At 43.3% G+C, this 25,980-nt stretch overlaps 1 protein-coding gene across 1 annotated transcript in view; it reads left to right on the forward strand.

Moving 5' to 3' along the window:
• LOC134458821 (caskin-1-like) overlaps positions 1–25,980 on the forward strand; it is a 97,208-nt gene that overhangs the window by 3,278 nt on the left and 67,950 nt on the right. The window contains exons 4-5 of the mRNA XM_063211226.1: positions 122–236; positions 12,049–12,153. Coding sequence (XP_063067296.1) covers positions 122–236; positions 12,049–12,153 — 220 coding nt within the window. The remainder of the gene's footprint in view (positions 1–121; positions 237–12,048; positions 12,154–25,980) is intronic.

Raw genomic sequence — 25,980 nt, forward strand, 5'->3', positions numbered from 1 at the left:
TGTGTGTGTGTTTGTATCCGTGTGTGTGTGTGTGTGTGTGTGTGTGTGTGTGTGTGTGTGTGTGTGTGTGTGTGTGCGGGGGGTGTGTATCCATATGTGTGTATGTGTGTGTGTGTTTCAGGTCCTGGAGCAGCATGCTGACGGTCGCTGGAAAGGCTGTATCCATGACAACAGAACAGGAAATGACCGTGTGGGATACTTCCCCTCAAACATGGTGGAAGTTATCAAGAGACCAGGTGGCCAAGTCATTATTATTGTTGTTATTTTTAAATTATCATTATTATTATTATTATTTAACCCTTAAACCCTATTGGATACTTCGCCTCCAACATGGTCAAGGTCGTCAAGAGACCAAGTGTTACATCATATCCTGTTTCACCCTAAAAGCCTTAAACCCTCTTGGCTACTTCTCTCTTCATCAACAGGCCAGGTGTCACATCACTTCCTGTTTAGTTCTACTCTATTACATCATTTCCTCTTTAACCCTTAACATGAACATAAACATAAACACATTCCCTGATAGTCGACGATGCGTGCCTTTGATGCAGGTGTTGTGAAATACATTAGCCATTGACAAACACAATAGAGGATGGTAGCAATTAGGATTTAAGATTCAAAAGTGTATTGACATTGTAAAGAAGGCAACGGAATTGTGTTTGGAGCACAACACCAATTTTAACTGCCACAAGGATGGAAGTGACACCAGTGCTTGATGTCCCCCTCCACAGTCCCACTTAACCCTTGTAAGGTGTTGTTGTTTTTGTTACATAGAAGGTGTTTGGGTCATTTTGACCGGGGCATATAGAATTTTTAACCCCCCTTTGACTTTGTCAGCCACCTCTATTTTAACAAAATGAGTCAGTGCACATCTCCCATTTCCAGTGTGCAAAAATTGAGAGATGATATACAATCACACAGGTTTTACATCATGTTTTTGACAAAAATGAGAAGGACAAAGTTAGTGATGCTAGGGGTTAGATTCTGCAATGTGGATGAGGTGTCATGCCTCACCTGAAAGAAATCAATCTGCACAGAGCACTGGTAACTTCCCGCTGTCTCGTCAAAACACTATCCATTTTCTGCATCCAAGTTTTCCGGACTGAAACCGAACGTGACCAACAGCAGATTGACGAGTTGGTGCGCTGTCTATCAGCACCACGCTGGTATTAGTCTTGTAAAAATAAGTCTAATTTGGACGTCTGATAACCATTAATTTCGTGCCAAACAAGGGTAAAAATCGTAGTTATTTTATATGAACATGACAATCTCTTGTCCTAGCCATTACTATGTGTTGCTGCATTGTTGTGAGGGATGTTGACCAATAGGCACCGCTTATCAAAGGTACTGCTCTCCAGCGCACACAGATGATCATTTAATGGCTGATGATGACGGCATCCAAAACTTACAGGTTGTTCGTCAAATCGGCGTTCATCTCCCGCATTTTAGTTTCAACTGGTGCTGTCGGATGACCAGAGAGAACAGCCGAAACCAATCAAAACTTTCCTGATGAAAGTGTCGAAACTGAACACAAATAAAAGCAGAGCAATGAGTGGCGATTTTGTTGTTCCCCCCTCGCTCTGTCGGTCCACACCATCCTGACATTGACAGTTGATAGACATGTAACAGTTATCACGAAACGCGGATAGAATCTACAAATTTGATATGGACAAAACAATCTCTTGACCCCTCCATCAAGTGTTGTGGCATTGTTATGAAGGATTGGCCGAATCATTCAGGTTAAGTACAACATTATTTTGGCGCTATATAATCTAGTCTCCGAAAATAAGACGACCCCCCCTTTTGAAGCATTATTTTTATAACAAAAAACCCTTCTTATATTCGGGCCACTACGGCAGTGTTACCAAATTAGCGACTTTGACGCTAGATTTAGCGACTTTTTGACGTCCTTGGCGACTAAAAAACAAATCTAGCGCCTTTATCGACTGTTTAGTGCACCTGGCGACTTTTTAAAACGTGCATTTTCAGTGACAAATTTTTCAACATAATTGTGACTCTGCGCCGCCGTCAGAAGTGTTTTCCATGGTGAAACAGGGCTGCAGATTAGCACTGATCTCCAAAAAGTAGCTAGCACCGCCCATTTGTGCTGTGGATGAAGGCACGGTTTCTGTACATCAGCGCGCCGTGCGTACGTAACGTCATCTACCGACTTTTCAGAGAGCCAATAGCGACTTTGGCTGATTTTCTTTTGGCAACACTGCACTACGATATAGTAGTAGAGCGGCTACAAGGCCAATTTGACACCAATCTTGCAAATTATGATACAAGCATGAAACTTGGCAGGTATGTGCTTAAGACCAATACAATCAAATCTGCCTGATTGGCCACTTGAAATGGTGGCTATTTTCCAAGATGACCGCCAAATAAGGCTACAGAAATTGATTTATTGCATAGAATTGACCTTGAAAATTATGATACAAGCATGAAATTCAACATGTATGTGTTTAAGACCAATACGATCAAATCTACTAGGGAAGGGAAGATTCACCGATACGTATTGGAAAATCGATACGACCTATACGGTACGGTTGCATCAATTTGCAAACGTCTGCATCGGTAAGAAACACAAATAAAATCGAGATGCATCATATCTTGACTGTCCGCATCGGTACAAACCGGATAATATCTCTTAAAACTTTTTAGAAACTGTCAATTTCAGGATTTGTTCTCGTGCGCAACGCACATCACCTTGCTCTGATTCAGACCGCCTTTCCATCTCTATTGCAAGGAGGCGTGACCAAGCAAACAGTATTTTCCTTTGAGTCAAAGCGGCGGCTTTCCAGCAATGTGGACTGGAGCACATTTTGTTGTCACATACTTTTTATATGAAAGTTTCTAGCGACCATCGTCTGAGAGTCTGGAAGACGTGTGGAGAGAGTACTCGCTTCACTATTTGAGTTGATAGGGTAGTCTACCGTGCGGCACAAACAACAAGAGAAAGTTGTCTGCCAACATGTTGCCGTTTCCGAATGACAGCAGCATAAGCATAGTCATCGCACAAGATTAAAAAATAACACAACCGTGTTGGAAAATGTTACAGAGCCTGTGCATTCGTGTTATGTCCATTGTTCATGCAGTAAAAAAGAAGTGAAGTCGCTAAGTAAGGGTTAACGTTCGGCGAGAAGGTCGCTACCGTGGAATAGCAGCACGACAGAGAGAATCTTTAGACCCCGACACGATCTCTCTGAAGTGCTGCTATTCCACAAAGCGACCGACTAGCCGAAAGTTAACCCGCTTATTATATGGATATACTTAAATGATTCACACATGGCGGGGACATTTCTTTAGGCCTATTTAATGTTAAGATTGTTGCTGCGCAAAACAAAACAGTGCCGTTGTGGAACACCGCTAGGCAACAGCTAGGTAGCCAGGACAACAGGTGTTGTCTATCACAGCAGCTGATAAGAGTCTTGTTGAAAAGTCGCTTTAGCAGTGAAAAGTCTTGTTGCCATTGACAGCGTTCTGTTATAGACCAACCCGTCCGTTATCGAAAAATAACAGACGTGCGAACGTTGGGGAGCCCAGTTGAAATGAATGGAGCATTCAACCGATGACGTCACACAATATAATAAGTTGGCATCATTGCTTAGGAGCCTGTTATAGCCTATTTAGCTCTCGTGCTGGACACACACGGTCTGATTTGTTGCTCGTGCAGATTGTCCATGAAGTTTAAAAAGTCCCGTTGAAAAGTAGGCTACACTATTCCAACACTTCAGTCCAGTACGCACGTTATTTCCCCCTTCTGATATTAACCCCATTCCCAACATCTAAGTGAAAGCCCATTGGGAAACTCCAACTCCCATTGTCATTGTCATTGTGACACAGCACTCCACAGCACACAAGTGAACACTGCACACAACGAAATTGCATTTATGCCTCACCCGTGCAAGGGGGCAGCCCTCAGTGGCGCCCCATGGGGAGCAGTGCGGTGGGACGGTACCATGCTCAGGGTACCTCAGTCATGGAGGAGGATGGGGGAGAGCACTGGTTGATTACTCCCCCCACCAACCTGGCGGGTCGGGAGTCGAACCGGCAACCTCTGGGATGCAAGTCTGATGCCCTAACCGCTCACCCATGACTGCTCTACTTACTAAATTGTTCTAATTTGGATCAATTGTAGTTGTTAAGTTATTCAGAGCTTACCTGTATGTAGGCCTAGTTATTATATGTCCAGGTCAATATTCCAACATGAGCAGAAGCTCTGTGGTTTTCCCATTTTTATTTAAAAAAAGAGATATAGGCCTACTGTGATTGACATGCTATTCAGGTATATATTTTTTCATTTTCTCTGCTCAAAGCAATGTGCCCAAGCCAAAATGAGTTCTCACTGCTCTCTGTATGTTTTCCAGTAGCCTATAGGCTATTTCAAAAGTAATAAGCACAGCCAGGGCCGCTGCTAAGGTTTTGGGTGCCTGGGCATAACTGGTCAGGAGGCCCCCTCATAAGTAAATACTACTACTACTACTGCTACTAATAATGATGCTAATTCCTGTATTCACAATTACAGTATGTCTGAAAAATGATGGCCCTTTTGATAACTAACAAAAATGTTTTGAAATGTAATTCAATATTTTTTCATTATGTTTTTAGTCAGTCTCAATTTCGGAGGTAACAATTTTGGGGGCAAAGTGGTTGAGGCTCTAAAAGCGCTCTGTTTACTGTGCTTATGCCTAACGGCAGCCTTGTGCACAGCCTTTAATATCATATATTTAATATCCTAGGGTTATATAGGGGTATATTGTGGGCGGTGGTAGCTCAGGTGGTAGAGCAGCCAGTCGGCAACCTAAAGGTTGCAGGTTCGAGCCCTGCTCGACCTGACTGCATCGTTGTGTCCTTGAGCAAGATACTTAACGCCAAGTTGCTCCTGGTGGCAGGAGTCATAACAACTTCTGATCACAGTAGAACTGCCATGAATGGATTCAGGATCCTCTACAACCCCTAATTTGATACCATTATTGTGAAAATCGGATCTTTATTGCTGCATTTATGGTTGCACTATGTATCTTGGCCGAGTATACAAAGCGCCCCCTAGAGGAGGGCCATAAAGGGTCATAAAATTTGAAACCCATCATTTTCTCACTGTACTGACACTAATAGAATTGAAATCTTTATTATTTATATTATGTGCACAGATCCAATGAGACGGATGCCATAGTAGTCATATCCCCCACAGGAGGCTTGTAGGTGGACAAAATAGCCTTTAAATCTCTGAAATATGTGTAATAGCAACTTCTGACCATAATGAAACTGTCATAAATGGACTCAGCATCATCAATAACCCTGTAATTGACACCAAGATTGTGAAAATGTGATAATTATTAGTATTAGTAGGGTTCGGTAGCTATACTGGCCAGGGCCAAAAAGCGCCCCCTAGAGGAGGGGTATAACAGGGTCAGAAAATTCTAAATAATAAAATCAATTTTAGCATCAAAATCCTACGGGAGCTGTTTTTCAGACAATTCATACCACACTATTATTTCTAAGGGACATAACCACTGTCAAACGTATGTTGTTTCAACTCTGTAGTATTTTTATATATGTTTGAAATGACACTGTTGACAAAATAATCAAGTAAATGTTCACTTTCATTAGAGTATTTATCAAATGATTTAAGATTCAGCTTGGCAATTTGTTTGTTTGAAAACTTAAATATATACACTATGGAAACATCTATGTCATTTATTTGATTTTTTTTTTTACTGATAATTCACATTTTACGTTTTCCAAAAGCGCACTGGAAACGTAGAATGACCCATATACATGGATATACAAATAATAGAATGAACATAAACACATACATTGAAATAAAAACAGTCCATCACAATAGTTCAATGGTTAAAGTAGATTATTTGCTCATTTAAATTCAGTTAAAATAGTTAGATCTTACCATGTTTAGAAAGTGATTAAGGTGCATTTCTTAGAGTATGTTTTTTACATTAGGTTTAAGTAGTTAGAAGTTTATTGAGGTTAATTTCTTAGTTTTGTTTTTTACATGTAAGTTCAACAGTTTGCATTTCTTTGAGTATGGTCTTAGTTTAGAAAGTTAGAGTGTCATTAAGGTGCATTTCTTAGAGTATGGTTGATACCTTACCCAGATAGCCACTGTACTCTGTAACGGAGTGGGGCCACAGCCGTTGTACAGTGTGAGCTGAAGCTGGCACGGCTCCGTTCTATGGCCTTGCAACTGCGTCCAATCTTACAGCGGGCCAACAGTTTTGATACTGTTTAGCGGTGTCGCTACCAGTGTGCGCCAACACTGTTCCAGAGCCGTATGACCATGCCGTTACAGATGCTGTACGGGTCCATAAAATCGATCCGTGTAGCAGATCCGTGCCAGATCCTCTTTGATTCTTCTAAAAAACATTTTCCACACCTTACTTACGGCTTATTGAGTTTATTTACACAAAGACAAATATGCTGTGCACGAGGATCAACAACTGCACATCACCCTTGAGAAAGCGTACTCGGGCACAGGAATTTCGAGATCAGAAACATCTTCTATTTAGTTATTTTCACCAATATGATGTCCATCATTGAATCACTTCCTGCGGGAGAAAGAAAAAATGCTGTAAGCATTTACGGCTGGTTCAAGATTTTAGTAGAAACTGAAGCAACTGAAGTTGACGCAATGGTAGCGACACCGCCTATCGGAATCAAAACTGTTTTGGCCCACTGTGCATTTGGACGCAGTTGTGAGGCCGTAGAATGGAGTCATGCCAGCTTCAGCTCACACTGTGCAAGGCTGCATCCTCGCTCCGTTCCGCGGACTAATAATTGCCGTTGTACGGTGTGAGCTGAAGCTGGCATCGCTCCGTTCTACGGCCTCGCAACTGCGTCCAAACGCACAGCGAGCCAAGCCAGTAATGATTCCGTTAAGCAGTGAAGCTACCTTTAGAACTAGTGTTAAGGGAAGTCAAACACTTGACGTGACAGTAAAGAGTGTCTTAAATTATGAGAGTCTAGTTATAGCATTGTGTATGCTTACATATGAGTATAATACTAGTCCTACCACTATGCTTCTTCTGTTTTGTGGTCATCTGTCATCTTCCCAAGGGATAGCCTACGACTGAGGTCCTGTTGAGGTATCTGATAAAACAAACAACAAAAAAACCTGTTAAGCTTTAAAAGTTGTTATCTCTACTGTCGAAGCAATAGTTGTTTTGCAGCACCCTCTGCATTTTGTTGTAACCACTGTTAAGAAAGCAATTTAGTTCACAGATTTATTATAGTGCCCTGTACAGAGACATACGAAATTATTAGGCAATAGCCCTAGCTGTACAGCTAGTCTCTGTCACTGACCTCAAGACAGAGACAGCAACTGCCTGCTACTTTTTCTTCAAGATGTCACTACATGCAGTCACTGTCAACTTCAGTAAAAATACAGCTGGTATTTAAGCAACACGTAGGCTATTTAATATTAACAGAAAACACTTACTTGTTGTATGTTTATCCACAGGTGTGTGGCGATTCTCCTTCCATACTCGATGAAACAAACATTTTAACATTTTAAATGGATTCCCACGCACGTCAGGGTTCCAAAGACCAACGGTTGCTACATTCCGCTGTAATCTGTTTTGGCACGTGTCAGTATGGGTCTGGTGGAACGACTTTAACTGCCAGTTCATCAGCATCGTTTTAGGTGCTGTTTCCACGTAGCAGGATATTTTTTTAGCAGGGTATTTTTTTCTCCTGCTACGTGGAAACGCAACATGTGGATAAAAAAAATCCTCCATTGTAACAAATGCGTTTCAGACCCCTAAACAGGATATTTTTTTCTCCTGCTATTTTTTTCTCCTGCACCTGGATTTTTAAATATCTGCTACGTGGAAACGGAAGGCCAAAACCAATGCAAAACCAATACAAGCAGGAGAAAAAAATATCCACATATAAAAATATCCAGCTATGTGGAAACGGCACCTTAGACTCGTCTCACAGATCTGGCCCATATCAGTGCATGACTTTTAAAAACGCATATTTTGCTACCTTCGGCTGCAATCTGATTTACGGATGTGGCACGTATCAATATGGAACCTGGTGGAACAGCATCGCTTTCTATCTGGCTCACGAATCTGGGCCATATCAGTGTATGACTTGTAAAAACACATCTGTTGTAGAGGCAACAAAACGGATCTGGGCCATATCACTGTATGACATGTAAAAACATCTGTTTTAGTGGCAGCAAAACGCATCTGGACCAGGTCAGTGCAGCCTCTTAAAACCAGTACAGACTCTGAATTTTCAAGACACAGTTCTGATTCTGGCACGGGTCCGCACCACAATCAGAAACCTCATTTGACCTAGAAACGGAGGCAGACGGCTTAAAACGGATCCACTCCAAACCAAGTGGCTATCTGGGTAGGTTTAAATGGTTAGAAAGTGATTAATATTCATATAGTATAGTGAATAAATTTTCAATAGTTAGATGGTTGATTAAGATTCATTTCTTAGTCTTAGGTTAGCATGTTGAGTATCCACAGTTATAAAGTGATTAAGTGTTTAAGTTAAAACATGATTCAGCTTCGTTTCTTAGTCTGTGGCTTATACCTTAAGGTTTAAATAGTTCGAAGGTGATTATGTTGAATGTGGTTAAAGTTCATTTTGTTGATATTTCGTAGGTGCATGAGGTTTCCATAGTTTCAATAGTTAGTTGATTAAGTTTCTTTTAGGCTGTGGTTATTTTGTTAAGCTTCAATGGTAAGTTAATTGATTAAGGTTTGTTGTATTGATGTTCAGTTGGTGCATTAAGTTTCCGTAGTTGCTTAGTTATTTCCTTTGAGAGTATTGGAAGTGAATCTTCTTCTGCTGTTTTGTTGTCCCCGTTATTGTTGTTGTTTTGGTTGTTTATTGTTTATTGTTCAGGAGTCTTGACTCAGCAGTATCTACGGATACGGCTCCGCCCTTTAGCCCCTGTTGCCATGGCGAATGGGGACCTCTCCCACTTCCTGTCCAAAACCTGTCATATCCTGTCTCTCCCCTCCTCCCTGCCCCATCCCCACCCTGCTCCTCCCCGACAACAACTCCTCTTCACTTCTTTTGGCCATAACATTGATGAAGACACACACACAGGTACACACACACACAGGTACACACACACACACACACACACACACACACACACACACACACACACACACACACACACACACACACACACACACACACACACACACACACACACACACACACACACACACTGCTGGTCAGAATTCTTGGAAGCAAATGATTTCTCCAGGTGCTCTAATGGCCCTTTTCAACTGCCCGTTTTTTACAGTTCGACACAGCACAAACTTGGCCGCCGTTTTTTGTGTTTCGATTAGTCAAGAATGGCACGGCAGGGCACAGCTTGAAAACCAGCACTTCTTTTTTTGCCCGGCTGAACACAGCTGAGCGGGTACTGTCGCTACTATCCAGAATGCTGTGCGTCAGCTCACCCTCACCGGTGAATCAAAAAACAATCATGGCTCCCACCCAATCAGACTTCCCCAGGCTTCTCTTATGTTTGACACTTTATTACTCGATTTTGAAATCGGAGGCAGAAACATTGTAGCATCCAAATATGATGTCGCTCAAGCTATATATAGCCTAGAGCTGATATATTAGATATCCGTCTGCCTTAAGTTATACAGGCCTATGTAAAGTAATGCTACATGACAACACCAAAAACGTAACTCCAACCATACTCTGGGTAACACAGTTTATAATGGGAAAACCAACCAGGTTGACTTAACAACACACCAGCTCGACATGACATAGCACGACATGGCCAATTTGTATGTGAAAAAGTACCTAGTTTTACAACTAATTTGTTTATTTAGTCACCGTTGCACCTTATTAATTTAGGTGCTCAATATTTCAAGTTATTCATTTATATGCTCAATATTTTAACTTATTCATTACTTACAATTTCAATCTTAGAACTTCAACAAAGGTCCATAATATGAACCAAAAATGTGTGTGTGTGTGTGTGTGTGTGTGTGTGTGTGTGTGTGTGTGTGTGTGTGTGTGTGTGTGTGTGTGTGTGTGTGTGTGTGTGTGTGTGTGTGTGTGTGTGTGTGTGTGTGTGTGTGTGTGCGCGCACGCAATAAGTAGTTCCATCGCTTGGGTGTGTAGTTTGAGAAGACTCCTTCCTTACTCTAGAGCCCCTGGACAGCCAATCACAATCTGCCCCTGTTGCTGCCATCCATCATATTGCTTATTGTTCAGCTGGCAAAAATTGCTCATATTGCAGACAGAATTACTGTTTTTGCAATTATCTTGCAGTTCCATGATCATCAATCATATTATAAACTGAATGAATGATCCAGGAATCATCTGGCATTATCATATTTCCATGACTGAGGTACCCTGAGCATGGTACTCTAATGTCCCACATCCTCCTCCATGACTGAGTTACCCTGAGCATGGTACTCTACTGTCCCCCATCCTCCTACATGACTGAGGTACCCTGAGCATGGTACTCTAATGTCCCACATACTCCATGACTGAGTTACCCTGAGCATGGCACTGTACTGTCCCCTGTCCTCCTTCATGACTAAGGCACCCTGAGCATGGTACTCTACTGTCCCCCATCCTCCTCCATGACTGAGGTACCCTGAGCATGGTACTCTACTGTCCCCCATCCTCCTACATGACTGAGGTACCCTGAGCATGGTACTCTACTGCACCCCATCCTTCTCCATGACTGAGGTACCCTGAGCATGGCACTGTACTGTCCCCCATGCTCCTCCATGACTGAGTTACTCTACTGTCCCCCATCCTCCTCCATGACTGAGGTACCCTGAGCATGGTACTTTACTGCACCCCATCCTCCTCCATGACTGAGGTACCCTAAGCATGGCACTCTACTGCCCCCCATCCTCCTCCACGACTGAGGTACCCTGAGCATGATACTGTGCTGTTCGCCATCCCACCACACTGCTGCTCTCTTGGGTAGCCAGTTGGGCTTTCCCCTTGCACAGGTTAGGCAATTAGCCATTAAATACAATTTGATGGTTTGTTTTGAAATGTTTTGATACAAACAAGCAATTCAAGTGTGTGTGTGTGTGTGTGTGTGTGTGTGTGTGTGTGTGTGTGTGTGTGTGTGTGTGTGTGTGTGTGTGTGTGTAGGGTTGCGTGATCATGTCATTTGTCCTCACGGAGTGTTTATAATGTAGTGTATATATATATATATATATATATATATATATGTGTGTGTGTGTGTGTGTGTGTATATAATGTAGTATACAATATGTATGTGTGTGTGTGTATGTCTGTGATTGTGTGTACAGTATGTGTGTGTGTGTGTACTCACATGGTCAGCATGTCAACTCTCCTCACTGTGTGTGTGTACAGTATGTGTGTGTGTGTGTGTGGAGCCCAGTCTTGCGAAAAAATCAACTGTAAGCCTTGTGGTGCCGTTTCGAATAGTTCCGTTCAGCGTGTATTCCGGGAGGGGAGCGCTGTTGTTGTGTCAGCTTCATGTCATCTCTCCCTTCCTCAGACGTTGTCCCTAACCTTAACCCTAAACCTAAACCTAACCCTAACCTTAACCCTAAACCTAACCCTAAATCACTTGTTTGAAATGTTTGATTACGTCATTTCCAGTTACCCTTCACTCACGCTTGATTGTTGACGTCCGTCCCCATTATTCTTCCCCCCAGAACCAAACTACCCAAATTGTCAATACCCCGTTTCGTCACCCAACCACGAGAAACGAGGCTATTCGTAACGGCACCACGAGGCTTACAGTTGATTTTTTCTAGGTTTTTTTTTCGTATTGAATTCACGAATAGCACGAGATACAGTTGGTGTGTGACACATGTATGTGTAGGTTCTTGTGGTCAGCATGGCAGTTCTCCACCGGTGTGTATAATCTCTCTCTCTGTGTGTGTGTGTGTGTGTGTGTGTGTGTGTGTGTGTGTGTGTGTGTGTGTGTGTGTGTGTGTGTGTGTGTGTGTGTGTGTGTGTGTGTGTGTGTGTGTGTGTGTGTGTGTGTCTGTCTCTGTGTGTGTCTGTCTCTGTGTGTGTCTCTGTGTGTGTCTCTGTGTGTAGGTTCTCGTGGTCAGCATGTCAGTTCTCCTCATGGCTCTCCAACTCTGAGTGGACATCACAGCAGCAGCAACGAAGAGGTCTGGGTACTACGCAAACCTGGAGGAGGTGAATCGCGCACACACACACACACACACACACACACACACACACACACACACACACACACACACACACACACACACACACACACACACACACACACACACACACACACACACACACACACACACACACACACACACACACTAATAAACTGGACTGTTCCACAAATTCAGATGCACTCTACAAGAGGGGCCAGAGGAGGCTCTATGTCCTCAGAGGCTGAGGTCCTTCGATGTCTGCAGCCGACTCCTGTTTATGTTCTACTAGTCTCTCACGGCCAGTGTGCTCTTCTATGCTGTGGCGTGCTGGGGTATTAGGATTAGGAAGAGAGACACTGGATGCCTGGATGGCCTGGTTAGGAAGGCAGGGTCAGTGGTGGACATGGAGCTTGAGGCTCCTCATTTGCATGATATTAAACTTGGTCAAATATCTTTGCACCGCTTCGCTCCTGTTTGCTTGCCTTCGCATAGGTATGTGTGGTGTTTGCTTTTGCTTGGCCAAATTCGCGTGTATGTGTCCCTGGCGTAAGGAGGTCCCAGTTTGTCCCATGGGCCATTCAACTGTTCAACAACACACAGGACACTAATAAGGACATCATCATTGGGGACTGGCCTGAAGCCCTGTATCCTCCAGTTATTCAAGCATGCAACGTTTTTCAACACAGCTTCTACCCCACTATTTTTCACTACCAGGGACTGTAGCAATGCACTATCTAGGGTAATCACTGCACTATGGAACTCTCATGACCACAGGACATTCTTTTTGTGCTTATCACAAATAAGGAATGTGAGATGCCTGAGCTGGCATTTCAACATTAATGTATACAGGGCCGGTTCTGGCTTATTTGGTGCCCTAGGTGAGCTAGGTGAACTGGAGAGGGACAGAGTGAGAGAAAGGGGAAGATGGCTGGGCTGAAGAGCTGTCACGCTAATGAATTTCATAATATGCAAAATATATTAAATACCCTATGCTCTAGCCTATGTCTGAAATACTACATCACTCAGCACGAAAACACGCTGTGTATTTTTGTCTGTGGTTCTGTTACTTGATTGTCATTCTGGACTGGAAATAATGTTTTTTAAAGCTATCAACAAGCTAACAAAGTAACTCATTCAAGTGGATGGAAGGACATGGGCGCCGCCAGGGGAGGAAAGGTGGTACTGATTCTAAAGGCCCAGACCAATGCAGCACGGCCCAAACGGCCCGTGGATGGCTATTAATAAAAAAATATTGATTCTCTTTTTTCCAGAAATGTCTAATTACAAAGAAATTGTAATTGGATAAACGTATCAAACCCACAACTGCCAATTTCCATAATAATAATATAACGTTTTCATCAGTTCTTTATTATATTGTCATGTACCCTTCCCCCTGAGCTCTTGCGAAATGGTGTGGTCCAATCTGGCAACGCGCGAGGCGTTGAATCGGACATCATCCGAAAAATGCTGGCACCAGGTGTACAGAACGACTGAGGTCTTAGGCGTGGCCGTGGGCTAACCCATAGAATGTTAGTAATATACAATCTATGTCTTAATCACATGATGGTGAGCTGCTGGTGACAGAGTAGTGAAGGCAGGTTGGCAAAAACTTTAGGAAAGACGGGAGAAAAAGGAGAGGGCCAGAAGAGGCAGGCAACTGGTCACTCAATTTTTCTCCAAGAAAGAAGGAAGGCTATGCTCACTCAATGACATTGCGTTTTCAAATGCTATCAAATAGTAAGAATCCATGGATTAGCCTCCAAGAGAGCACGTTAACACATTTCCTGCCTATTTAAAAACTCCACCTTTATTGTCACCGCGCACAAACGGCAAAAGTGGATAACGTTTTTGATAAACTATGAGCCTCAAACTGTAATACTTTCCTGACGACCATAACCTACTGCCGAAGCGATTGCATCAGGGCTGACAAATCGCTTGCTTCGTGGGGATTAAGTGAAATCTTAACCACAGAGTGGTGGGCAAATGTGAAAGCAACCACCCTTTTGGCCACCGTCTTCACTCAGATATTGTTAGGCTAAATTGAATAGCAGAATTCACCTTTGGCTAAGGCCCGCCCTAAAGTGCTTTTTGACCAATCACAGCGCAGCAAAAGGACGACCTCGGACAAACCTCGGACAGTTTTGACAGCGCTCCATTGAACTCAATGCAGAAATCGCATGTTTTCAAGTAGTTAGCGAGATACGGTCGTATTATTATTAAAATATGATTGGAAATTGTGCCTGGGGTATTTATGACAAATGTGCAAGTTTCCCCGCGATGTAACAGGTGGTAATCACTTTCCTCTTTACCTAAAACCGGACTAATATTACTAGCAGCTGGATAGTCTGCCTTGAAGGGTCTCGGCAGCCTCGCACTCGACTAGAAAGCACACGGATCAAAAACATACTTTGTGTGCTCCGATCATGACACCATCTCATTCATGTCCCTTTTCAGTAAGGTTGTAAGCACACCACGAACCTGTTTCAGAGTAGGATTTTGGATTTCTGACCTAATTAATGAAGAAACACCGCTAGCAAAGTTAACTATCGGTCACGGCAGGAGTGTTTTGACTAGCAGCTGATGGACGTGACTTTGTTAAGCTACTGAAGATATAAACGCCAAACGTTAATTTTACACATTGCTGTGGTAGCTTTGAAGATGACTACAGCCATTAAGTTGTGTGATTTCGTTTTCGTCTAGCAAGTTTGAGTCAGGGCTCAAAAGATATGCGAGCTCAGCTTACCATGGTGCTGGTTACAATGCCTATCGATACCCATAGAAGAGCCCATAACAGCTGTGATGCATCGCATGACCGTTCAGAAAATAAATACTTATAATCACAATACTATGAATGCATTTTTTATTTATTATGAGTGAATAACTGCTGCGATTTGCAGTCACTGCATAAATCACGTTGATATCTCAGCATTGAAAGTTTATCTGTCCGACCTAGCAACTGTAACTAAAGAGGGCGGGGCTTAGCCAAAGGCGAATTGCATACCTTAATTGTATTTTCAGGTCATATACCGTTTTGGCCCGAATATAAGACGGGGTTGTTATTAAAAAAAAATAATGCTTTCAAAAGGGGGGTCATCATATTTTCGCAGACTAGGCCTAGACTAAATAGGTCTAGCGCCAAAAGTTTTATTACTGAATGATTCAACCATTATCCTGCACAGCAATGCCAGTCATGATGGAGGGCTCAAGATAGGCTTGTTTTGTCCATATCAAATTTGTAGATTGTTTCGTGATGATTGTTGAACGTCTATCAGCTGTCAATGTCAGCGAGATGCGGACTGACAGCGCGAGGGGTTAACAACAGCGACTCGTTACCCTGCTTTTGTTTGTGTTCGGTTTTGACCCTCTCATCAGTAAAGTTTTGGTTCTCTCTGGTCACCCGACAGCATCAGTTGAAACTAATGTGCGGGAGAACGCATATTTGACAAACAACCTGTAGCCTACGTTTTGGATGCTGCCATCATCCATTGAAGTATCATAATCAGTGGTGCTTTTTACAAGCGGTGCCTATTTTACAATTATCCCTCACACAACAAAGCAACAACACGGAGAAGCCTAATGGCTAGGACAAGAGATTGTTTTGTTCTCATATCACTAAGTTTTACCCTTGGCAGGAAATTAATGCTTATCGGACGTCTAAATTGGACTAATGTCAGCGTGGTGCTGATAGACAGTGTACCATTTCAAACTCGTCAATCTGGTAACGTTCGGTTTCAGTCCGACAGAAAACTTGGATGCAGAAAATGAACAGCGATTTGACGAGACAGCTGCAGGTTAGATATTGCCGGCCCGTCACTAAACCCTTTTGGATGGTCTGCGCATTGCACTGCCTATGGTTACCTGACTGACACCGACTACCAATAAGCTCCGTGAGTGTAACCCTATGAAATTGCGTCGCGGACCCAGGCGGCAATAGGTAGGCTACTAACCAAGGAGTAGGCACAAAGAAAGGAAAAGGAAAATGTTGAGTAAGCTATCTGCGCTATTTTAATTAAGTGATAGTGAAAATGATATTGAACATTTTGTTATTGGAATATGGAAATGTGTGTGTGGGGGGGTGGGGGGGGGGGGTTGGTGGGGGGTGTAGGCCCAAAATTATAATCTTTCATAGGGCCCAAAATTCCTAGCGGCGCCCCTGTGGACGGAGATCTAACTATGGCAGCTAAAATTACATTGAATTTCACATTGTAATTTAGCACATTTGACCAGTCTTACTTTACATTGCTGATATCAGGTGGGTGTTAATGATTAGTGAGTACTAACAGCTACTTTACTGTAGTTCTGGAGTTCATTGCTTGGCATATTTTGCTAATGTTAGCATGCTAACTAGTGATTTCTCAGATCAGAAGCAAAGCTCTTTTTTCCTCAAATTCCAAACAGCAGCCTCATACCCATTAGGCTTTCCATAATCACAAACGGTTGTCGATTAAAGCACATAGTTCCAAAACACCCTCAGCAACTCTTGCATTATGCAATGACTGGTTTAATGATTGAGTTCCTCTTAAATCCAGCATGAGAACAAAATGACTCTCCACCCAGCAGAGCACTGCTGCTTTCCCTCTGGTCCTCTTTGCACACTGCCGCCCTCTCAAGTCAAGTCAAGTCAAGTCAAGTTGGTTTTATTGTCAATTTCTTTACATGCACTGGTCATACAAAGAATTTGAAATTACGTTTCTTGCTTTCCCATGCAGACATAGGCTAATCTAGGTAAGGACATAGACAGTATAGACATAGACAGTACTCATACATGGACATAAGACAGTATGGACATAGACAGTGCTCATACAGACATTTAAAGTTCAAGACTGGACAACAGAAGACTTGTAGAGAACATACATTAAGAGGAGGTATTTTGTTGTGCTTTTTTCTAAAAGTCCTTTATAGCGTTCTGACATAGACCTATTTTAATATTTATTTTTCTTCAAATGCTACTATTACTATCAAGTGCAGCAGTGTGTGTGTGTGTGTGTGTGTGTGTGTGTGTGTGTGTGTGTGTGTGTGTGTGTGTGTGTGTGTGTGTGTGTGTGTGTGTGTGTGTGTGTGTGTGTGTGTGTGTGTGTGTTTAGTGCAGGTAGAAAGTGCGGTGTGTGTCTGTGTATGTGTGTGTGTGTGTGTGTGTGTGTGTGTGTGTGTGTGTGTGTGAGTATGAGTTGTGTGTCAGTGTGTGTATGTTTGGGTTTAGTGCAGAAAGTGCGGTGTGCTTGTGTGTGTGTGTGTGTGTGCGTGTGCGTGTGCGTGTGCGTGTGCGTGCGTGTGTGTGCGTGTGTGTGTGTGCGTGCGTGTGTGTGTGCGTGTGCGTGTGCGTGTGCGTGTGCATGTTTTGAGTTAGTGCAGGTTGAAAGTTCAGTCACAGATGTAGTAGTGCAGGTGGAATGTTCAGTCGCAGATATGGTGGTGGGGATGAGGGGGGGGGGGTTGTCAGTGGCCTGGCTGGCTAGAGGCTGACAGTGGAGGGAGAGTGGGTTGAGTGTTCAGTGTCTTGATTGCTTGATGCATCGTGCTGCTTGCAAGCCTGGTGGTACGGGAACGGAGGCGCCTGTACCTCTTTCCAGAGGGCAGGAGGCTGAACAGTTTGTGTGCAGGGTGGCTTGTGTCTTTGATGATCATCAGTGTTTTCGGGGTGAGGCGTGCGGTGTAAATGTCCTGCAGGGAGGGGAGTGGTACTCCAATGATCTTCTTCGCTGTGTTCACAACACGCTGGAGTGTCTTCCTGTTTTTCTCCGTGTAGCTTCCTCCCCACACTGTGATGCAGCTGGACACGACGCTCTCTATGGTTCCTCTGTAGAATGTTGTCATGATGGAGGGTGTAGCACTTGCCTTCTTTAGTTTGCGCAAGAAGTAGAGACGCTGATGGGCCTTCTTCGCCAGTGATGTAGTGTTGGTGGTCCAAGAGAGGTCGTCGCTGATGTGCACTCCAAGGAACTTGGTGCTGCTCACTCTCTCCACAGCATCACCGTCGATGGTCAGTGGTGGCAGTTGGTTTTGGACCCTCTGAAAGTCCACAATCTCCTTGGTCTTGTTGACATTCAGCAGGAGGTTGTTGTCTTTGCACCATCTGGCCAGCAGGTCTACTTCTTCTCTGTAGTGAGTCTCATCGCCCTTGGTGATGAGGCCCACCAGTGTTGTATCATCCGCAAACTTCACTAGATGGTTAGTGCTGTGGGTCGTTGTGCAGTCATGTGTCAGCAGCGTGAACAGCAGGGGGCTGAGAGCACAACCTTGCGGAGCCCCCGTGCTCAGGGTCAGGGTGTTTGAGGTGTTATTCCCTACCCGTACTGCTTGTGGTCTCTGCATCAGGAAGTCCAGCAGGCAGTTGCAGAGGGAGGTGCTGAAACCTAGTTTGTCCAGTTTTCTGACGAGTTGTTGTGGTATTATGGTATTGAATGCTGAACTGAAGTCAATGAACAGCATTCTCACATATGAGTCTTTATTGTCCAAGTGGGTGAGGGCTGGATGGAGGGCAGAGCAAATTGCATCCTCCGTGGATCACTTGGCTCGGTATGCGAACTGGTAGGGGTCCAGGGTGGGGGGTAGGGTGGCTTTGATGTGTGACAGGACTAGCCGTTCGAAGCACTTCATGATTATGGGCGTCAGTGCTACAGGACGGTAGTCATTGAAGCATGATGGTGATGATTTCTTCGGCACGGGTATGATGGTAGCAGCTTTGAAAAGTGATGGGATGACTGCTTGCTCCAGAGAGATGTTGAAGATGTCTGTGAAGACATCCTTCAGCTCTTCTGCACAATCCTTCAAACACTCGGCCAGGTATGTTGTCTGGGCCAGCTGCTTTGCGTGGGTTGATGGTGGCCAGTGTCCTTTTCACACTGGCAGAGGACAGGTACAGGGGTTGATCATGGGGGGGAGGGGGAGTTTTATGTGGATGAGTGTCATTTTTTGCTTCAAAACAGGCAAAGAAACTGTTCAGGTCGTTTAGCAGAGAGGTGTTGTTGTCACAGGTGTGTTGTCACAGCTTTGTGGTGCAGGCTTATAGTCTGTTTATTGGTTCACAGACTTGTCTTCTACCCAGAGACAGTTGAAAGTAGTATTACTATTATTGGCTGACAGGCGTTTGGATGCTGCCGTGAGGAGCCCTTTCGCCATGCTTTGTTGATTTTTGCGCAAAATTACGCATCGGAGGGTGTCATTATGGCGCTCTTTCCTCACATGGCGCCCTTGGCCCTTGGCGACGGCCGAGCCCGTCTGTGCTTAAAACCGGCCCTGTATATTAGTGCCGTCAACAGTAATCGATGTGGCAATGGATCGCGATGCAGGGCATGGACGATTCAGCATCGATTCGGCCACAAGCCAGATCGATTGGGTGTAGCCTATTTAAAATGATAATAAAAAAAAAAACACGAAATAAAACAAACAAATAAAAAAAAACACCAACACTTCCCAAGTATGTTCAACTGCAGAATGCAGAATGGGGTAGGTCTGGAGGTCTGAGTACCCACGCCTCCCATTTTGCCTCTCGCCCCTCCCTGTCGTTTCTTTCAATTTCAGTTGCACGTGCATCACTGCATCCAAAGGGTTGGTGCTGCCCACTCTCTCTCTCTTTCTTTCTCCACATGAATTTCACCTACCTCTAACCTATTCCATGTCTCGTTCTCCGTTCTCCCAATAATCAACGTCTTTGAAAGCGTGACGTTAAATCGGCAATGCGCGTCATAAACGTTTGAAACAAATAGGCTATGGGGACAGCACCGCTCGTGCTTATAAATCGACGTGGATAAATGACCACGTTCATAGACCGTGCCCTATATCTGCATGACATGAACCTATGATCGATAATGCAAAAAAGCTTTTGGGATCTTTGTCTTGGAGCACTTTTGTGTCCCCACCAATGTCAAAATCAAAGTTTCGCCCTTGGCGCCCATGCTTTTCAATGATGGGTAGGCCTATATTTAATTTTCCCCGTTGTGGATGAATAGGCCTATCGTGTGGGATAACTTGGTTTAATTTTTTTTCGAGTGGATCACACATGGAATAATTTGCGGGCGTTTTACTGCCATCTGGTTAGTTTTCTTGTAGCACCCATCTTAGGTCGATAAACTGGCACCAAATATCTGGTTTGCAAACTAAGATAGGCCACCGACCTCCAGAAGAGGCACTTAATAATAATACAAAGTAGACCGATGCGCTTACAAAATATCTATATATTGTACTTAATTTCCCTCAGGATTAATAAATGATAGCCTACTATACAAAACAAGTCATACTATTCATCACACGGTTCACTCAAAGCTCCCCTTCTACAAAAGGGAGGTAAGCTGTCATTTAATTTGTTTTAGCTTTCAGGCAAAGTTAACTGAACAGCCATGCAGAATAGTGTGGTGTCTGCAGGCCTGTTGCGTTAAGGTACGCAATGTAGGCAGTTGCCTAGGGCCCCCGAGTAGGTGGGGCCCCCAAGGACGGCAGGTTATGGACCCAACAGCAACGACGATTTGAAATAGCTTTATAATAAGGCAATGTCATCTTTATGAAGGGCTCTGCTGCGAGGGAAGCAACAGCGCCTCCCTAATGCCCCCTGCTCGAGGGGGCCCCCCTTCCAATAGGTTTGCATCAGCGACAGCGACGTGAAAATGTCAATTGCCAAAAGGTGCAACGACAAATGTAGTCAAAGTACCCCTATCTTGAGGGGGCCCCCCCTTCCAATTTGTTCAACCGTCAAATTCAGCGCAAATACAAACTTAAGATGAAGCTACATAATCTCTCACTGGATGTTACGCAGACGCCAGTTTATATTACATTTTTGGCTCAAGACAGTTGCTTTTAAAATAAAAGTTAATGTTGAAGGCGACATATTAGGCTACTCTCTGTACTGCAACCAAACTGCCCCAGGCCAGTTGACATCGCACAGACAGCGAGATGCTTCATTTAGGCGACAGTGTTATGTTTTCAAAAACATCCGTGAAGGATTATCCATGTGCTGTAACACGCACTGGGCAAACGTCGATTGTTCCTTTCGCTTCATTTTTCCGACACGGAACTGTTTTGAATGTGGACAAACGCAAGAAGAAACGAATGAACAATGTGCATATGCATGCATATGACCAATATTTCGGATAACACGAGTCACACAAGTGCGCTGGGATAGCTAGCCTATATTGTAGCCCACGTTCTTGCTATTATATGGATTACACTTTGGAATTTGAGACTATGATTCTGGAAACTTGTGGATTACAGTGAGAGGTTGGGATACATTCTGCGGTCAAGACAACTCAAGGTAAGGGCACCGGGGTATTGGTCCCCTATAATTGACACAGCTGTCAACCACGGAGTAACGTAGGTGGTTGTTCAGTGATCCTGGGTCGCTACAGAGTAACCTATTTGTGTGCTGCGGTATTACTAACAACTTTGGATTGTATTTTCAAATGCGTGGTGGATGCAATACGAAAAAAAATCTCGTCGGGGAGACCCCCCTGGCTTGGTTAGAATTCTTGCTACCAATATCACATCCCCCCAAACCCCCCACTGTGCCTGCTCATTCGTTTTTCAGCCTTGAGTTTCTGGACTATGCCTATTGTTTTATGAGTCAATAGTTGGTTTTGCACAAATGGAGCACCCTTGGTTAGATTTTAAAAGTGGTTGGAAAGATTAGACTTTTCTTTATTTGTGATTGGCAATACAGATCATGATTTTCGTGGTAGGGTCAAAAAATCTGATTGGGCCATATAGGCATACTCTCATGTGAGACAGGCCAGGTTAAACTGAACATTCAATTAGCCTACTTCATGAGCGGAGCCTACTGAATGGAATGGGCTATATTTGCCCAGGTCTTTCTTCATAAAGTTTCATAAATTGAACTGTAGGGACTAGTTATCATACTAGATTGCATTTCCTCACAGGAAATGCTGGTGTATGCTTGCTCTTTATACATTCATTGCCCTTCATGCATGTGTTGCCCTGCCACAACACTGTCTATAAGGTGACTTCTTGTTTGTTCCATTAGATTTCTATGGTTTCTGTGACATTGTGTTGTAATGGTAGGCTATGTGACAATGACTGAAGTGCCATCCAAAAATTGTCTGGCCCCTCCGAAACCCGAAACAGAAGTTCTGGCGCCGTGGCTACCCTGTCAGGTGCCCCCCCCCCCCCCCCCCGCTTACAAAAAAAACCTAGGGCCCCGACAACCCCTTTGCCTAGGGCCCTCAAAATCCTAGAAACGGGCCTGGGTGTCTGCCTACTTTAACAGCAGTTTGTTAATGCAGGAAAATCACCATCAAGTTTGGGATTTCCATCCATCGTTCTGTCAGAATGTGTAGCCATTTGATTGTTGATTGTAAGTAAATGACAGGGATGCCTGCGTGTCCATCCTAGCTTTGTAAGTAGAGCAGTGTCCATCTCTCTCGCGCTAGAAATAATTTGCTGCAGCGAGCCCCAAACCCAGCTTTGCCACCTTTTGTCAAAGTTACTGTTTTAAATTTGGCAAAAAACAAACATTTATGACGCGACTGAAGTGTTATTATTATCATGGAAAGGCAGAGGGACCGTAGCCTACTTCAGGACTAAAGCACATAGCTGAGTTGGTGGAAGGTTTTATAAGCATATGGAAAACGTCTTGAAATATTAAACGGGTTCCTCGATCTTAGGTTGCAATTAAAATGCTTGGCGCTAGATACCTGAACTAAGTATACAGTACTACTGAAATAAGAACTTTCCCAATAATCAATCAGCCAGCCAAAGGGGCAATCTGTCAGTCAGAAGATTCTTTGCAGACTCCGCCTGATTTAAAGTGACAGTGCACACTTTCACTCCATGTAATAGAACAGCATAGGCCTAAGCATGCATTTTTATTCTTTTGGCTTTGTTACTTATTATTAGGCATAAAATGTGCTAATAAATGCATGCTAAACCCATGATATAATAGGAAAGTTAAAATTAAACTTTTGATTTTTTAAAAACAAATTATTGTTCACATCATTGGGCTGATATGAATTATTGAATTCTTAATAGGCTTCTGATGTGGTGTTTTCTTTACAAAGTCTTACACCTTTGTAGCTTGATGATGCAGTGATGGTGGTCAGAACTAAAGCTTTTTCCCCCAGTACTGACATTCAAACAGCATGCTGTTGCCAACTGACAGGAGAGAATGATAAAAAGTAGGCTACATAAATGCATCAGGTGTGATACTGGTCTAACTGTTAACCTATTTTTAGCAACCTAATACAGTGAAGAAGGAAAGAGGGTACCTTGCTGTTTTTCTCATAACTAGCCTGATACATTGATTTATGTATGATATTAATTATAGGCAATAACTTCATAGAATACATGTATTTGCCTGATGGGGCGATGTAAAAAAAAAAGCTATTTTGACCGCGAGTGAAGGGCTCCACCACCTCCCGAAAGCCAATTTAAACACTGTGTCTAGTTGTCTATCGGTCGCGATGTGAAGGCATGCGGCAGTCAAATATTTGTTTGCATGGATCTACTTTGATTATATCAAACAAGCTTCGTTGAAATAAGACAACTTAAGGTAAAACAATAATGGGTTAAGCGCTAAGGTAGGCTTTGAGGGTTTTTTTGTATTATGGGTTGTTCCCCCATGAATCCTTTTTGACGCATTGGTGCAGCAACCAACTTTGGCAAATCGCATTGAACTAACAAGCTTGTGAAATGCTCTTATGTGGTGGTTAGCCCTGCGCAGTGGCTATTCATACATATTCTGGGCCAGTGTGTAGGCTTTGTCGCCTACAGTAGGTTGCCGATTTCAGGAAATAGTCAAGTAAGTTAGTTGACAACTGTTCAGTCCCTCCCTCCCAACCCCTAAACATTTAACCTAGCTGCTACCGAAAAATTGCCCCTTTCATGGCATGCAGCATCTAAAGTTTGACCATCCTTCATCACATTAATTGAATAGCCAATAAGCACGCAGTGATGCCCAGCCGTTTCTACATCTCCCCAAGTTTCACCATTGGCAAAGCGGAACAATCTAGCCTACCGACGAGAAAACTGGCAGTTTAAAAATGAATGTGTTTCGGAGACAGTTGGTCGAGACAGTTCTCTTGGATCACTTTTTTACATTTTATTATCTTAAAGCCTTATTCCAAATGCTACAAACGAATCTCTGTTGTCAAAGTCCTACACAGATTATTCCATTATGACCATGTGAAAAACAAGTTGTCTTGACAGTTTTGAAAATGTATAAAAATACAAAAACAAAGAAATCATATTTGCAAAAGTATTCACAGCCTTAATACTTTGTAGAATCACCTTTGGCAGAAATTACATTCATTTTTTCATTTCGAAATGAAAAGGGATTTGAAGGGAGGTCATCGGTGTGTGTTTCAACCTTTCAGTACATTGGAATTGTACATTTTGAGTCTGCACCTGGCTAAAATAGATGGGTGTGAGTTTTGAATGAAATCCTATGGAGAGTATCATGATCTGCTTCTGTAGTCACAGTGCATGTCGACATGCATGCTTCTTTAGGTGTAATTCAGATTTCCAATGTTGACGGCATCCATACATCACCAAACCATGTCAGTCCCACAGCCATGCTTGACTAGCCAGATGATGCACTTTTTGTGTAAAACTCACTTGTTTACCACCACACATGCTTGACACCATCTAAAGCAAATTTGTTTATCTTGGTCTCAAGAGAGATGAACAGAACAAGGATATGGATCACTGGAACCATGTTGTGTGGTCTGATGAGACCAAGATAAACAAATTTTGCTTTAAATAATGCACACCTAGGTGGTGATGCACCGTTACATCTTGGTGTGCATTATTTTTTCCTGTAATATGCACACCGTGAAGTAAATTACCCCCCTTATACCACGGTTGCCTCATTGTCTGAAATTTATTTAGGGGATTATTTGAATGCTTTAATGGCTAACACAAAGCTTTGGTGTAGAACTACTTCCTTCTGCCACAAGCTGTTTCTTTTTCATTGCATTTGGTTGTCAAGTCAGTCGGCCCAATGTTCTAAGGGTATCAACAGATAAAAAAAAATACCCTGTACATCTTGTTGGAAATTCTAAATGCTTAAAGTGGTGGTTCGCTAATTCTGGGGTGAATTAGATATGTTCTCATCACAATTTTGACATTTGGTGCTGGACGGAGCATTTGGGTATCCAAGACTGCAGCCCCCCCACCTTTACATTGACTCCAATGGAGCACTCAAGCACAATCCTAAAACAGCATTAAACTTTCGTTTGCAGAGACATGAAACTCACCGAGTGGTCAGAGGTGGACAGCAATATGTTGGCTTTGCTTCCAGAGAAGATATAATTATTATTGTCCGTCTTCATTGATTGAATTGGTTTGACTAGTATTACTCTGCGTGACTGGAAACGGGGGTCTGTTTGTTTATGTTACTCTCTATGGTTTGTATGCAAGCTGTAGTTTAGCCAGTACCAGCTTCTGAGTGCTAGGGGCAACTGTTCTACCTCGCTCCTTGATGTCTACACAAACAACACACTATCGCTACCTACTAGCTGGATGTCTACTGCTATTCACCGGCGTCTGGAAAAAAAATAGGTCCATCAAATGCTAAACAACGGTATGAAGGCATATTTAGCTGCCATTTTCGGATCAATTTATTGTCGTTTACCACTGACCTCGCGGTGAGTTCCATGTCTTTTCGAACGAAACTTTAATGCCATTTTATGATCGATTGCTTGAGTGCTCCATTGGAGTCAATGTAAAGGTGGGGGGGCTGCAGTGTTTGATACCCAACTTCTCTGTTCAGCACCAAATGTCAAAATTGTGATGAGAACATATCTAATTCACCCCAGAAGTCACAAAAACAGGGATTAATGTCTAAAATAGCGAACCACCACTTAAGCATCCGCCTTCACTTTATCAAAACAGGCACCATGTCAATCTG

The sequence above is a fragment of the Engraulis encrasicolus genome, chromosome 1, assembly GCF_034702125.1.
Source record: "Engraulis encrasicolus isolate BLACKSEA-1 chromosome 1, IST_EnEncr_1.0, whole genome shotgun sequence".
Taxonomy (NCBI): domain Eukaryota; kingdom Metazoa; phylum Chordata; class Actinopteri; order Clupeiformes; family Engraulidae; genus Engraulis; species Engraulis encrasicolus.